Here is a 16,831-nt window from a genome sequence, read left to right on the forward strand (position 1 = left end):
ATTCCTAGCCATCGTTTACCGGGAGAAAAGTGTGTCGTCGTTCGTATCGTGCGAAGTTTTCGGTGAATCAAACAACTCTCGTTTTGGCGCGAATACCGCGGATAACCTCACAATCGAACGCCAATTGTTCCAGCGCTAGTGAATTGAAAAGACGCAGAAATACGTGAAATGTGTTATTCTTGTACGAATGTGATAAAAAATGTGGCGAAATATTTGATTAATGCGTTACGAATGTAGGGGTATCGTTTTTACATGTGTTTCCATTTAATATGGTCAATAATTGATAATACAATAAAAGTGCGAAGATTGACAATTTCTATGTAGATTGAAAGGTTATCGTTTTCAAATAATCGAAATAGATATTTATGGAATAATTCGTATATAGTAGTTTTTCGGTGTGAATGATGTATTATTAATTTATGAAAAATAGGTCATTATATCGGACCACGAGGATATTTATTATGTTAGCTAAAGAAACTCGTTGACTCGAATTCGATAATATCCAGAAACGTGTATGAATTGATGAAACTTTGCGTGTAATGCCAAACTACGACGGAAACTTCAGAGATTAGTACAACGTGAAAGGATTACAAGGATCGTTGTGTTGGAGCACTGTTCAACGCGTCAGTGGTAAGTCGTATTATGTTAAAATATCTATTTATTTAACTAAAGAAAGGTATAAAATTGTTTGTCTTGTATCATGCTAGTTTAGTATATTTAACAGGATATATCGAAGATTTCCGTTTGTATGTAATTCCATTGACTTGTATCACGTTTTGTGTTTATGTTTTCTGTTTGTGTTTTCTTTTGTGTATCGGCAGGTTTTTAAGCACAAACGACTTTGTAATAAAGCACTTTCGATATACATACGTATGTATAAAACGTTCTTATTCATATACACAGGTATTCTTAATGGCATATTTTTAATTAACGAAAATCAAAGAATCGATATTTTATCGAAAAATATTGACCACGCGTGTAGATAATATTCTACTATTCGACAAAACTGAAGAAAATTGTTATTCGGAAATTTCTCTGATCACGTCGAAGCAAACGTTTCAAACGAAATGTTCGTCCGTTTCATATCGCATTTACACTTAATGGATTTTCAATACCACGTGAAAGCGCATCGCGAGTAAACGCCACTATTCCTCTTTATTCGTTTCTTCATAATTATCTCTTCAATTAATTAAACGCACGCAATTTCATAAAATGTATATATATATATATATGTGTGTGTATACCTTTTTTCGTGAGGATATTAACGTGTCTACCGCGCACAAAGCATTTGTTTTTCAGCGACATGCGGAGCCATTTTATTTTTTTTCATACCTTCGGGTCATGTAGGTAGCGTTATTATCGTAGCTCAGCATAGGGGGGCCGGCTAATTGAAATTCGGATAATGGACGAATCGATGAACGCTACCGTTGCTTCGGGCGAGAACGTCGTTTTTGTCGACATCGTTACGCGGAATTTAATTTTCATGCCTCGCTAATGTTACCACGACATTCTGTGCACATCGGCCTGCCATGGTGTTTCTATCGGTCCGTCTGAAGGGTGTTTCGTGAATCACGCCCAAGTTCCTTCGCGTTACCTTAATTTCGCCAAATATCCACGGTAATTATTAGATTTTAGCGGTAATGACTTTTCATTGACAGTGATTGGCCGTTCACTAGGTGAGGTTAATTGATTCATTAAACGGGTAAGGTCGTCCCTGAAATCCTGAGGGATCGATGGCTTGCAGAGGTCTCGTTAGCGTTCTTAGCTTGTTTAGGTGCTGTGAATCATAGTCAAGTTCACGGATAACAATATTTATATACGTTCAATGTATACCAAGAGAAACTTTCTGTCTAAGGGCAATCTTATTTATTAAAGGCCAGAATAGGGGTATTTTGGTTGGTTATTTTATCTTTATTGGTCGAATAAAAAGGTATTGATACAGTGAATAGAATTTACGGCTTTGCATGCAGAAAATCTCTAAATCTGTAGATAATACGATAACTATAATTACGTAATACCATGAGTTGGTATATTTAACCGCGTTCAATGTTGTATTTACACAAATAACAAGAGCAGATTAAAATTATCGCTACTATATTCTGTATGCTGCAAAATTACTGCTCATGTTGTAGATGCTTGCTCACGTTGTAGATATTTCGAACGAAGAGCAATACCAATAACATCAGTTTATTAATTAAATTGATAATCTGAATAATATTGTGTAACTGTATGACCAACAATTATTACGTAATAATATAATACAAATTCCTCGCTCTTTGTTATACATCACTTTTTTTACTTCAATTATGATTTCAAAATAATATGTTATAAAGCACATATACATATATACCACGAAGGAACTTCACGATTTATTATACTACGTATTTCGAAACGAAACTTTTCGTATTAAGCAAGTTGCTTCTAATACATCAGTATAAATACTCCGATCAGTTGCATCGCTACTACACGACTATACATTGTGAAAACTGATACTCCGACAGAGTTTCTACCGGAGAAAAGCTTAGGTGTGTCGTGCATAAATCACCAGACAGTTTCCACTTAGATTCTACAATTTGGTTTTGTCCAGCAGCGGTGGCGGCGGCGTACGGTATTAACGATAGCTACACGATTAATTTCCAGGGTCGTGCTCGTGTGACACTCGAAATTCGCATACGCAAGCAACGTTTGCCAGTAGGGGCATGAGGGGGAGGGAGAGGGTGAGGGTCGATTTTGCAACAACGACTCAGCGCGTTTAGCGTCTTCCCGCGTGCCGGTGTAATAAAGAGCTTCATAATTTAAAGTGACCTGTCTAGATAGGGACTTATAAATTGTTTCGGCTGGCAGGGTGGTCAGCATTATCGCGTCATCGGAATTACGAATGCTAGCAGGCTTCCCGAACCTACTTTTGCCTCCACCTCCTCCTATATACACCCTTCGTGGAGTATGGCATCTTTATTGTTTTCCACGTAGTTATGGTATCATCCCTCGTGCGTGCATGGTATTCGAATGGAGGTTCGGATTCATTGCGAGGACCCGTTGGCTGTATTTCGAGTGAAACGTTGCGCGAGATAGCCATTTCAATAGATACTCCGTGCACCGCATACCGGTAATTAGAAGCAAATATTCATACGAGATGGGAGTTCATGAATAACAACTTTTGCTGGAAAACTATCGGTGATCGATTTTAAGATTATATTTGCCAATGGGAGTATCGGCGATGTTCTAAATTTGACGATTTATAGAAATCGAATTATTTTCAGAATAGTTTGGTGGAATTAATTTCAGAAGAATGACTTGTGCAAGAGCGTCCATTTAATAGATCTAATGTATTTCTGGTATAACATAATACGATTATTTCATCCAGTTTAGGTTCTTGGAAATTTGGAAATATGTAAATGTAAAATGAAGCGGAACAGTGACGTGTTTGAAGGCTCGTTAAATCTCTTACGTCTTTTGATTTTGAAATAAATTTATTTTAATACAAAATGTAAACCGTTGGCTCTTATTTGAGTTATTACCGGGTAACATGAATATTCGATCCAAGTTGTGTTACATTAAACTACATTTGCACGAAATTTAAGTAGGTAGTTATAGTTTAGCGGATGAGAGGTATTATTATTCAAAATATATTGTATAGAATATACGTTTTCGCGAAATATTTAAACATCGATTGATGGATAGGTTATATACATGCATATTACATTCTTCATTCTAGAACCTTTAGTCCAGAGATGTGTTGCCTTATCCTATTCAAAAATTCATCCTGATAGTCAACCGACCGTTCTGTCAGAATTCAAATCGAAGGGATGATCGAGTTTTTAAATATGCATCGATCGTTCCGCCGTTTGGAGAGTTTTGGCGGAAGCAAAACGCGTCATATCGTAGACATCTTACGCTAGTAGTAAGCGATAAATTTTTCAGAGTTTTACGAGGCAGCAAGGAAGTATACGCGATTCATACAAGAGAAGCCGTTTATACGCAAGGAAAACACCTTAGGATACAAGATATATCGATGCACCTTTCGTGCGAATTGATGTATCTTCTTCCTTCCTCCATGTGTTTCGATCATTCGCGGAGAGACGCGATCGCGAGATATCACGTCAACGAGAGTTGTAAGTTCTCGTTACGATTGAACAATCGACGCCACGAACTGATCGATTCCCTTATTTCGATTATGATAATAAGGGTAGTTCAATGAAATCTCACAGAATCAACACAACTAAATTAATGTTTATTGCACAACTTATTAACTAGAAAATCTAAATGGAATAACAAAAGAAATGTGACTATGTAATGCGCGATACAAGATGTGTGTAGACTGTTTGGCTTCTCGAAACGTTCTGATTCTTTCTGGAAGGCGACCCCCACTACCTTCGGATCACGCCACCGTCTTTTACGCCAGATCAAATAACGGCCACGAATCGACGTTTCTGGAGGTCGCTCTGCTTAATGAACCATGCGCTTGCCACTACAATGTTTATTTTGCCGGGCAGCCGCGACGATCCGTCTGTGACATTATAGTGCCGCGACCGACAGTGAAGAATATGATCTATGGCAAGCCGCATGGCGTAACATCCTCCCCCCGTTGAGAGGGTACCGATCAAATTAGCGAGATGTGGTTGAAGTTCCCATCTTAGTTCGTCTCGGTGGCTAGTTGTTCGGGTTTCTCGAGATCGGGTTGAATTGGCAGTGGGACAAGCCTTTTGACGGCCCGATCCAAAACGCTCTTTGCCGTCTGAACTGTAGCTGTCCGGATGACACCATCGGCGCCTGGATGAACCTTGATAACTCGGCCCAGAGGCCAATGCATGGAGGGAACGTTGTCCTCTCTGAGGATGACGATTGTGCCTTTTTGGATGCCGTGTCCACCCTTGCTCCACTTATTGCGGTTGGTTAACTCGTTCAAATACTCCTTATGCCAGCGGTTCCAAAAATGCTGTTTAAGCTGTTGGATATGCTGCCATCTGGAGAGTCGGTTCGATGGAATGTCTCTGAAATCTCGATCACGTAAGCACATTAGTGAATCGCCAATGAGAAAATGTCCGGGAGTGAGGACTAGGAGATCGTTTGGATCGGTGGAGATAGGAGTTAGCGGGCGGGAATTGAGGACTGCTTCTATTTCTATGATAAGAGTATTCAATTGTTCAGAGGTGAGTAACTCGTTGCCGGCTACACGCCTGAGGTGGCGTTTAAATGACTTCACCGCTGCTTCCCATAGCCCACCGAAATGCGGCGAATGAGGGGGAATGAAGCGCCATTCGATTTGTTTGTCGGCTAAAAATGCGGTTACTTTTTCCTTGTGATCGTCCGATTGTAATAAATCGTGAAGCTCTCGTAATTCGTTGCTTGCTCCTCTGAAGTTGGTGCCGTTATCAGAATGGATGGTGGAGCAATAGCCTCGTCGAGCGATAAATCTGCGAAGAGCGGCGATGAAGGCTTCGCTAGTGAGATCGTCAACGAGCTCGATGTGTACCGCTTTAATTGCTAGGCATACGAAAATGGCTACGTATACTTTTATCTGACGACGGTTACGATCTCGTTTTTCCTTGATGTGGAACGGCCCGCAGTAATCGACGCCGACGTTTGTAAATGGGCGAGATTCCGTTACTCGCGCCTCCGGCAGATTACCCATCACGTATTCTACCGGCGGTGGTTGAGCGCGGCAGCAGCGGACGCAGCCTTTGATCGCCCGCCATACTTGACTTCGACCGTCAACGGGCCAGTATCTTTGTCTTACTGCGTATAACGTAGCCTGCGTTCCGGAATGCATGTGGATCTTGTGCTCGTGGTCTATGATGCGTGTTGTAACGGATGACTTAGGTAATACTATGGGATGTTTCTGGGCGAAGGTCATCGACGAATGACTGAGTCGACCCCCGACTCGCAATATTCCTTCCTTGTCTATGAACGGATTGAGTCGCGTGAGCTTACCCTTTATCGCCGCGTTCCGATCTTTTTGGAGTGTGCGAATTTCCTCGGAGAAATGGATGTTTTGCAACAATTTTATCAGTTTATTGTGCGTTATGCGTAATTCAGTAACGGTTAGGGGTGCCGCTCGGTTCCTTTTCTGTCTCCAACGGAGGCAACGAGCTATGATTCGTATCAACTTGGGCCAGGATGAATACCTTTGCAACAAACAGTAATCGGGGGGGTTTGTGGACAGACAAATCGCCCCCTTCTGCTCCGGTACTTCAATTTGCGGTGTTAGTGCCCATGTCGGCCAATAGCCTTCCGACTGGTAGAGCCATGCAGGACCGTGCTGCCAGATGGTTGGGCGCAGAAACTCTTCGGGTGTTTGGCCGCGTGATATTAAGTCCGCGGGATTGTCGTCGGTAGGAACGTGGCGCCAATCACGGATGCTGGTTTTTGTTTGAATTTCGGAGACTCTGTTAGCGACGAATGTTTTAAGGGTGTGAGGTGATGTATTGAGCCAATGGAGGACGATAGTGGAATCGGTCCAATAGATAGTTCGAGTAATTTTGTGGGATAGGGCTTGTTGTATTGTCGACATCAGGGACGTAAGAAGGAGTGCTCCGCTCAGCTCGAGCCGAGGAATGGTCTGGCACTTGAGTGGGGCGACTTTCGATTTTGCGGTTAAAAGTTGGGTCCAAACACGGCCGTTGGTGTTAAGGGTTCGAAGATAAATACAGGCTCCGTAAGCCTTTTCGCTGGCATCGCAGAAACCATGCAGTTCAATTTCCATTGCGGACTCGATTATTGCCTTGCGTGGGAACCTGACGTTGTTTAATAAGGGTAATTGGGCATAGTACCTTTCCCACTCTGTATGTAACTCGATCGGAAGTGATTCATCCCAATCGATTTTCGACGACCATATTCGTTGAAGTAGCATCTTGGCCCGAACAATCACCGGTGCGAGCAGACCGAGCGGATCGTAAATTTTTGCAATCTCCGAGCTGATGATTCGTTTCGTGACTCGAGAGGGCGTGGGTTTGACTTCGACCGAGTAAAGAATAGAGTCGTCGGATGAATTCCAAAACACTCCCAGCGTCTTCAAGGTTTGCGAGTCGCCCAAAAAATGTTGGTGATTTGTTTCTTCTAAGGAGAGTCCGTGTAATAAGTCATTATCGTTTGACGCCCATTTTCGTATGTTTAAGCCGGCCAGTTGAAGTAAATTGGTGAGTTCTGTTCTGAGCGTGAGGGCTTCGTCCTTCGTTTCAGCTCCGGTGAGAGCGTCGTCGACGTAGAAATCCCGCTGCAGTACCTGTGCTGCACGTGGGAATCGATGTCCTTCGTCCTCTGCCAGTTGCTTGAGGCACCGAATAGCTAGATACGGGGCTGCGGATAAACCGAACGTTACAGTGTTAAGCTCATATGTTTCTGTTTCTCCACTCGCGCTGCGCCATAATATCCTTTGATATTTCCGATCCTCTGGTCGTACGAGGAATTGCCGATACATTTTCTCGATGTCGCCGGTGAGTACGTATTGATGAGCGCGGAATCTAATTAATATATAAAATAAATCTTCCTGTAACTTGGGTCCTGTGTGAAGTGTATCGTTTAAGGAGGTTCCGGTAGTGCTTGGTGCCGATCCGTCGAAAACTACACGGAGTTTGGTGGTTTGACTCGATGCTTTGGTCACGCCATGATGGGGTAAATAGTATCCGTTGTCGTCGGAGTGGTTGTCATTGACCTTCGTCATGTGTCCCAACGCCAGGTATTCCTGTATTACCGTTCGATATTCTGATTCGAAGCGTTTGTCGTGCTGGAATCGGCGATTGAGTGAGGCGAGTCGTTTACTCGCCAGCGTTTTGGAGGATCCGAGTGACTGAAGCTGATCGTTGAAAGGTAGAGCGACGATGTATCGTCCTTCGCTGGTGCGTCGGGTGTGGGCTTGGAAGTGTTCTTCGCATCGTCGATCTGCCTCTGAGATATGTTTAATTGAGGGTCCTTCATCGATTTCCCAAAACCGCGCGAGGTCTGCTTGTAAAGTCGTCGTGGATGTGTGAAATATGTTTGTAGCGGTTTGGGAAGTTGGACTCCCCCCGATTACCCATCCGAATCGCGTCTTTTGCAGACGCAGTCCAGGCTCGTATGGCTGCGTGAGGTTGACTTGTCCCACACACATCGACGCGAGTGTTGAACCTGAGCTTAATAGTACATCTATCGGAGCTGGTAAATGAAATCGTGGATCGGCCAATTTGAGATTTTTTGGTATCTCAAGTGTCGAACGATCGATGGGTTCGCTGGGAATTAAGGTTGATATGATTGGAATGATAAGGAACGTTAATGTCCGCGTGTATGTACCGTCAGTGGAAGTGATCGTGGCCGTGATGTGTCGCTTAGAGGTCGTTGTCAAGGTATCTAGAGCTCCGATCGGGACCGAACATTTGTTTTGCCTTATCCTTAACGATTTTGCTAATTCCTCGGTAATGAAGTTCATACTGGATCCGGTGTCGAGCAACGCTCGACAACGGATTGGTTGCTGTTTATCATTCAAAATATTAATCTGCGCTGTGATGACTAGATCATTGGACAGTAATTCGGATGCTATTGGTTTGATATGTTCGGTCATGAACGGAGTCGTCGATCGTCGGCGTCATTGGTTGTGTGTTCGTTTGTCACTGGGCGGTGGACTTGCAGACGCGGCTGTTCGTGGTGTTTCCGATCTGTGGTCTGTTGTGTGCCTTTTGCGACGAGTGGGTGATACGTAGGGTGGTGAAGAAGGTGTTGTGGATCGGCTATTTGATGGGGAAGATTTCGGGCTGGACGTGCTGGAACGAGACCCTGAATGGCGTTTTGTCCTATGCAGCATTGTATGATGTCGTTCTCCGCATACGCGACATGATCCTGCGAAACAATGCTTCGTTGTGTGCCCTTTCCCGAGGCAGTTGAGGCATAGTGATGCCCTTTTGACCTCCCGAATGCGTTCGCGAAGGGATTTGGTTTTGAAGGTGTCACATCTCCAAATGGGGTGTGGTCCTTGACAGGTGGGGCATGCTGGAGTAACCTGTGTCGCCGTAAGTGCATGCCCTCGTGATGCGCGTTGACGGACAGGAGTAGTTTGTTCCGGTGATTCTCTTGTTTGTCTGACTGTGGTGATCGGTTTGGAGCTTCGTGCTAATCTCTCTAGGAAGTTTAGTAAATGAATGTACGGAGGCACCTCGTTATTGGGCAGCGTCATTTCCCATTGCTTTTGGATACTTAGTGGTATTTTCGAGAGGATGAGGCTGTTGAGCATAGCACTGGTATCGGGGTAGGATTCTCCTAATTTGTTCAATGCATATATGTGTTGTTTAAATGTGTGGACTAAGCGCCTTAATTCCGTTGGAGATTCCTTGGTTATCCTTGGATAATCAATTATTGCCATGCAGTGGCTGAAAGCTGTGTATCGTGGACATTCGAAACTTTCCTTGAGAACGGCAATAGCCTGACTGTAGTTTACATTACTAAGGGGTAACGCGTTTAAACAATCGGCTGCTTCTCCTTGCAGGGCGGACTGCAGGTAATGGAATTTCTGTATGTCAGTGAGACTAGGATTTTTATCGATTATGGAGGAAAAGGTATCATAAAACGTGTTCCATTTTTCTAAGCTTCCGTCAAAGGTAGGGAGCCGAAGATCTGGTAATTTAATGGATATCGGATTTAAACTTGCGGATGATGCACAGGTTGGAGGGTTTATGGATGTCGACGGCGAAGCTGTTTGCGCGTTCCTCAGAAGATTTTGTAGCCTTGTGTCTACCGCGACGTACTGATCCCTTATTTCGAAGCCGCGCGCTTGTTCCTCCTCGTCCAATACTTCTAATTCGAGTTGAATCGCTTCGAATTGACTCGCAACTTCGGTCAGTTGTTTCTCGTAATTCTTTAATAAGGAATTTTGCTGACTCTCAGATTGCTCGTACTCGTCCAGTCGATTCGATAAATATGTGAATCGGCCGCTACAATAGCCTCGTCTCCGACGCAGAGAGATGAGTTGGTCTTCGCTCGTCATCGTTGCCGAGGATAGGAGATGGTTGAAATAAGGAACGAGCTTACCTTACTGTCGTGCGGCGTGAGGTCGCGTGTATGTTAAGTTGTGAAATTCGTTGCGTTGATGATTGTCCAGCTGCGATGGAAGGCTGCGTGGTTGCGTTCCCTTGCCAATGGGATGTGCTTCTTCGAAGATGACGCGCCTGACGTCACTGGTTTCGCTGTAGTGGTTTTGATAAAGTCACGTGGCACTGTGTGGTCACTGGTAAGTGCACTCTTCACTGGCACGTGATCCGGCTCGAAGGACCAAAATGTTTCGATCATTCGCGGAGAGACGCGATCGCGAGATATCACGTCAACGAGAGTTGTAAGTTCTCGTTACGATTGAACAATCGACGCCACGAACTGATCGATTCCCTTATTTCGATTATGATAATAAGGGTAGTTCAATGAAATCTCACAGAATCAACACAACTAAATTAATGTTTATTGCACAACTTATTAACTAGAAAATCTAAATGGAATAACAAAAGAAATGTGACTATGTAATGCGCGATACAAGATGTGTGTAGACTGTTTGGCTTCTCGAAACGTTCTGATTCTTTCTGGAAGGCGACCCCCACTACCTTCGGATCACGCCACCGTCTTTTACGCCAGATCAAATAACGGCCACGAATCGACGTTTCTGGAGGTCGCTCTGCTTAATGAACCATGCGCTTGCCACTACAATGTTTATTTTGCCGGGCAGCCGCGACGATCCGTCTGTGACATTATAGTGCCGCGACCGACAGTGAAGAATATGATCTATGGCAAGCCGCATGGCGTAACACTATGTTTTCACTATTCTTTTTCACTTCTGTCTCTTTTTGTACCTTTTCAACTTTCGATACAGCTGTTTTCTCACTGTACGAAATTTACGGACTTATTTGATCGCTTACTTTCCTTTTGACGAAAATGTTCCTTTGAAGTGCGAAAATTTGTCTTCACCGTTACACAGAGGAAGATGCTACGCGACTATAATTCCGTTACTAACCTCTCTGCTTTCATGAACATTTCTCGCACACCTATACACCCAGATACAGGCCATCGTGGAATAGAACAAACCCGACAAGCAGAAGATGTTAATACTTTCTTCTTCTTTTTCCGCCAACCATTTTTGTCAACAAAATTTTCCAGCTTTTTCACGTCTAGGTTAAGAGTTTTCTATCTACAGTTACCAAAACGCGAAACTCCAGTCAAGGATCGCCTACTTTCGAAGGTTTACCGTTTTCTTCGATACAGAGATACAACGAAGAAGCAGGACTCCGAGCTCGTACGGCTTTTTCGTGTTTGCGAGTGTCTGCTGGAAGGGAAACGAGTTCCGCGAACTTAGGCGGAGAGGGATGCTTCAGTTTCCGCGTTGCGAAAAGTTCCTCGATCCCCGAGAGGTCCGGGAATCTGCGTTCTTAGCCCGAGACGTTTCCATTGAAAGCTTTCTTTTCGGGTCGCACCTGACGGATCGACTTATCGCAAGTTTCGCCGTTCCTTCTCCGTTCAATGCGGACGGAGGGATAAAATGGGTGGGCGCGAATGGGTTCGAGCGGGGGAAAAAAGGCAACGGGGTCTCGTGGAATACGAATTCTCCCGAATAAGAATAGGATCTGGATACTCAAGGTCGACAAGCAGCTAAGGGCGAGAAATAAAGTTAGTTAGAAACCGGCGAGAAGTAGCGAAATATTCCGGTGAGATTGGAAGAATTCCAGGAATACGGAAAAGCCACGAGACTTCCACTACCGTCGGTGAATAGATTAAAGATTAAAGAAGAGCTGCGAAGAGGATTTCGAGGTTTTATTAAATATTCAACTACTCCTGCGTTTATAACATAGATATTGGTTATAGAAAAACTGGAGGAAAAGTCTGTTATCTACGAACTTGCTGCCAGTCCTTTAGAAAATTGAAATTTAAGCTGCTCCTGTTGAAAGGCTTGAAAAAAGCTACAGTCGCTACCTTCACCACGTTATTAATTGTACGTATTCGATAATACGTAATATGTCTACGTTAAGGATAACAAATTCTACGAAATGTCGAATTTCCCAATATTTGAAGTAGAATTATTGATAGCCGTGTAAAAGTAAATTTAAGTTTGTTTTATTCAAGCACTCGATCGAAGTTGCATTTTAGAGCATACACATAATGCTAAAATGGAACACGGGTTAATATAATGTAAAATTGGTTAATTGAGTAACATTGTTTAATTTTGAAAGTGATATTGGCGAATCATCATGGCAAACATTTCAACAGGTTATCTTCAGGGATACCGACAGATTTAATGTACCTGCTGGAGATTAAAAAATGTCCATATAATTTACTATCTCCGTGTAACGAGGATATAAACAAAAGAAATAAAAAAGTTCACGTCATAAATAATCATATCTTATAATTGCGAGTTCACTGTGCTGCAAACCAGTTCTTCGTTTCATATTTTATAGATACGAAATTCCATATAATTTGTTCCATTTCATGAAATTTCAGACTTCATTTTCAGAATGTGTCCAGCGAATGTACCATCCAAGAATATTGACACGAAGGATGTTCGCATTGAGCTTTTCGTAACACGCGTGGAGACCTCAAAGGTCTCGGTAAAGGACCCTACACGTAACCTTACTCCTGTCGTAAAAATGCAAAGCGTTCCATGCGAATAAAAAGCTTCCCCCGATCGGTGCGAAGCTCATGAAACTTTCAGAAGAAGCGACTATAGCGCCGCCAGGAGCATTGCGTACAGAATGCGTTCACGATGTATACCTTCTTCTCTCGCCATTTTTTCCTTTCTTCTCTTCCATTTCGTATCCGGCCGGAAGCGCGGGGTTTCCGCTGCAATGCGTTACGTGACTGCGTTCGTACTTTCCCAACCGACGATTTCACCCGAGTAGCTTTGCACTTCCTTGTGGCATTTCCTTTGAGAACTTAATTCTCCTTCACCGTGAGCTTTACTCTCGGAACCTTCGTTTAATAAATGATCGATTGTATTCAACAGGGAAAGTAAGTATGTAAAGATCTGCGAGACATTTTTCTTTGTTGGAACTTCGTTTCACGTTTAAACGTGGCGTGGTATTATTTTTAAATAATTCATAAGGCACTGTTTACCGTTCTTCTTTCATTAAGACTTATCGCTGAAAAAAATAGAAAATAATATTGTAAGTAATAAAGTAATTTCGTAAGAGGTAATTATTCCCGTGGAGAAAGGGGAAATAGAAAATAGAGATTCATCTTAGTTAACACCAATTTCAGATAGATAATGCGAAGTATTTTTTTTTATGGACTTCTTCTTCTTCTAACAAAATCTCTTTTCTCGGCGTTAGATAGATACGAGTGATTTAACACCATTTCTTTTCCATTTGCTTGGCTGATTTCTTATTTTCTTGAGACGAAGAAGAGTTATTCCGAGAATATGGATCACCGACATTAACTCTATTTCTTGAGATTCGTAAATCTCAGTCTATTATACAATAAATCTTATTTCGCCGAAAGAATGGCTATATTCTTCAATTTCTTGCATCGAATTCAAGAAGCTCTGGACAAATGAAAAAGAACGCGTACAATGACAGAAATTGTAGCAGAAAGAAGAAGTTTCATTTCGATTGAAATATAAATTTCATCGGTCAATACAATTATTTAATGAAATATTTTTCCAATATTTTAAGTATCTCTTGACTCTACTAATTTAGTTTTTACCCTCTTTTAACGCTTCTCTGAACATCCGTACTTCTCCTTACAATTTTCTCCGATAGATTTGATCAAAGACATCCAGAAAGAGTTCTTCGCGTACAGTTGCTAGAAGCTCTCTTACCTCTTTTCAAAACTCTTCCAGCTAAAAAATGTAAAGAAAGGATACCTAAACACGAGGGGAATGATGATAATGGACATTATGTGTACTATTTTAACTTGTTCTTCTTTGTACCTATTTTCTTTACTATTTTAAGATTAAAGTACCTCCCTCATTTTGAATCTGTACATTCTTTCGTTATTATAAAACTTTTGAACAATTTAATTACTGTTATTTGCGGTAGTGTACGTGTGATACTTTATTTTGACTTCTCTCTCCTTTACATTTCTCTTGAGTTTTTCGACTTCTTCTAGCTTCTTTTTTCCTCCCCACGAAAAGAAACCTACCCCTGTACCTTGTAATCCACAAGGCAGAGATCTGCTTTTCTCGTTCGACGGATCTCCGAACGAGTTTCTTTTATTTCGTCGGTACTGTTACCGGAAATCACGATGCACGTGGACCGCCTTTCACAACGAGAAACGTGCCAGCCTTGCCCTCCATGTTTGACAATTCGTCAGAGAAAGGGAGGGGTATACATCCGATAGTAACAGAGAGCTTGCGTGCTAAATTCTTTCTTTTTGGTCGTTTCTTTCCTTCTTGTTACAGCTTGCCTCCGGATGACGAGGTTTCGTGACAGAGCGCTACGTGATGGTCTCTATACTCGTTTATTCGACCTAGCCGATCTTTCTGTTTCCTTATATCGCGAGGATACCGACGGAAACGCCAATGAGAAAGAACGAGCCCGATCAGAAATTGTTCCTTTAACTTCAGCCAATACGTGTTGTATTTTCGGTGAACCGACAGTTACAGTAATTGAAACTGTACGATACGAAGGCTACTAAATTACTCGAAGGCGTTCCGCTAATTTCATTCTTTTGCTCTGAAATCTGTCCATTTTTCACGAACTTGAGGTTGAAACATAAATCTGGATAAACTTGGCGATATATTCATCGGGATATCTGCTTTTAATATTATAGCTGTAATAATATTGTATTTGAAATTGTTCCTTAATATCTTTATGTAGATTATTGCAAATTATTTTGTTGCAAATGTCTGAGCCTAATTTAAAAGAAATACTGTCAGTATATATACACATGTTAATTGCAAAAGACCAAGCATTCATGATACATGTAATCGACAATGAACTTAGTGACTTTAATTTTCTATTCGTCTTCCAAATCCATTAAAGCAAAAAGGCACGTCCTTTATTTCCCACCAATAAAAAACTTCCTATGTGTAAATAAATGGAATGTGATTGAGGGACAATTTCATTGTGGAGCAACAATTTCTTTTGAAGCTGGAATGGCCCACCGGTGGGGCTGAACGGGCCGATGCGTGGAGCTAAGGCAGTTAAGATGTTATCGTATTTCGCTGTGGCTAACTCAAGGGAATATCCTCCAGTTCCCTTCTCGTCCTGTTTCCTTTCCCGTTTCTCTTAGTCCCGGCGAGCCGGTGCAGCCCCCACGAGCCGGCCAGTCCGATTCTTATCGATTTTGGCCTCGCCACCTCCAATCGCGATAGAGTTTCGCCTTTCTTTTCGCCTTGATACCCGTTTTCTTCCATTGCTTCCCAAATCGCACTGAATCTTCTTAATGGGCCGCTGTACTACGCATTAATGTCAGATGCATTGGTTTCCAAGTTTGACCTGGTTTCTGAAATATCGATGTCATCATTCAGAGTGTTTCACGATTCCTCGACGTCAAAAGTTATGGGGTTCTTCGCCGTGATTTATCGTTGCATAAGTTCGTATAATTATTCCATTATTCAAATATGAATATTGTAATTTCTTTGCTATTTTTTCTTCATAACGAAAACTGTTTATTCGTTCGTTCGCTAAAGTTTGGCAATGATTGATAGCTAACGATCGTTTGACAGTGCCTTTAGCTAGTACCTTTCTTTATCGAATTTAATAATCGATTGTTAGTATCCAATCCATGTCTGGCACACCAAAACAAAAAGAGCATTACATTTACGTGGCGCACAGGGGACCTCTGCTATCTCGATGGCCCAAGACCTTTATCTTCGATCTTGCAAAGGCTCCACGGATTGATCTTTCACTCCGTGCTATTGTTATGTCTTTCGAATCTCCTTGATAGCCGAAGGGCGGATGTAGCGCTTAATACAGCGATCATTACTTTTAGCTTCTTCCGAGTTTCCTTAAGATCTTCACGGATATGGAGACTAATAGCTTTCCCGGATCGCTATAACTCCGGATTAAAACGGTGATTCCAGACGATCAGAATCGCGCAGATCGAAAGCTACACCCTTTAAAACTACACCCTTTGTCTTATCTTTCTATTTTTTATAGAAGACTTTCCTACGTATAATCTCGAAACGGTTTAATTCCCGTCAATCTTCTTCTTTCGTTTAGGTTTCGATAGATTTTGGTATAGAAGATTTAATGGCCAAATTTGATCAAAGACAACTATGGCCTGTCATTTGAATCATAAATCCGCACCCTCCGACGAGAATTTCGTTTTATCACCGAAGAAAATGGATGTCGCCGATTTAGCTTCCACTCCGCTACACATTTTTCTTACTTTTTCCGGTGTACGTATATTCGTATTTCTAGACTTAAATTTTACGGTCTTATTCCTTATACGTTATTGTTTTTCTACGACTTTTATTGCAGAAGATATTGTATTCGTAATATAGTGTATAAATAGTATAGTGTATAAATTATTAGACAATACTTTCGGTACTATTATCTGTTGATAAAGATTGTAGCAAAGATAAAGAGAAGCATAAAAGTGTCTATTATTTTTACAGAAATAATTTCTTCTAAATAAGAAATCAAATATTATATAATTAAATAAGAAATCGACGAAAGATCAGTTATTAATCATAGCAAGCATAATATCTTTTTATAATTATATTTGTTTGAGGATTTTTTCAATTATTCTTCGTGTCTAAATAATCTTATACTCACAGCATACTGTGTTCGACATTGCACGAGTTGATTGATCAAATTAGCAGCACGAACTTCCTTGTTCATATTAATTCGATGATTATAGAGACAATAGAGACGTAGGAAGACTTACACGCCCCTTCCTTTCTATGTATTTCTACGATGATTTAAGGGCTCAATGTTCATGATCAAAG

At 41.8% G+C, this 16,831-nt stretch overlaps 2 protein-coding genes across 2 annotated transcripts in view; one reads left to right on the top strand and one right to left on the bottom strand.

The window, feature by feature from the left end:
* Positions 1-276: 276 nt before the first annotated feature.
* Positions 277-16,831, top strand: part of LOC117234230 (semaphorin-2A) — a 555,746-nt gene continuing 539,191 nt past the window's right edge. The window contains exon 1 of the mRNA XM_033495223.1: positions 277-630. The gene's annotated coding sequence lies outside the window, so the exon portion shown is untranslated. The remainder of the gene's footprint in view (positions 631-16,831) is intronic.
* Positions 5,116-8,533, bottom strand: LOC117234222. The gene is made up of 3 exons (XM_033495209.1): positions 8,266-8,533; positions 5,204-7,296; positions 5,116-5,121 (listed from the first exon to the last, which is right to left on the bottom strand). Exons 1-3 carry the CDS (start codon positions 8,531-8,533, stop codon positions 5,116-5,118), a joined length of 2,367 nt encoding a protein of 788 aa, XP_033351100.1.

Source organism: Bombus vosnesenskii, unplaced genomic scaffold (genome assembly GCF_011952255.1).
Source record: "Bombus vosnesenskii isolate JDL3184/JDL3185 unplaced genomic scaffold, Bvos_JDL3184-5_v1.1 scf7180000013304, whole genome shotgun sequence".
NCBI classification, from domain to species: Eukaryota; Metazoa; Arthropoda; class Insecta; order Hymenoptera; family Apidae; genus Bombus; species Bombus vosnesenskii.

What these genes read in the sequence shown, in the direction of transcription:
- LOC117234222 (XM_033495209.1), bottom strand. Translation starts at nt 8,533, where the DNA reads ATGACCGAACATATCAAACCAATAGCATCCGAATTACTGTCCAATGAT. An exon ending in CACGATCACTTCCACTGACG is followed by an intron (nt 7,297 to 8,265) that starts GTACATACACGC and finishes GTTTATCCGCAG; the next exon opens with CCCCGTATCTAGCTATTCGG.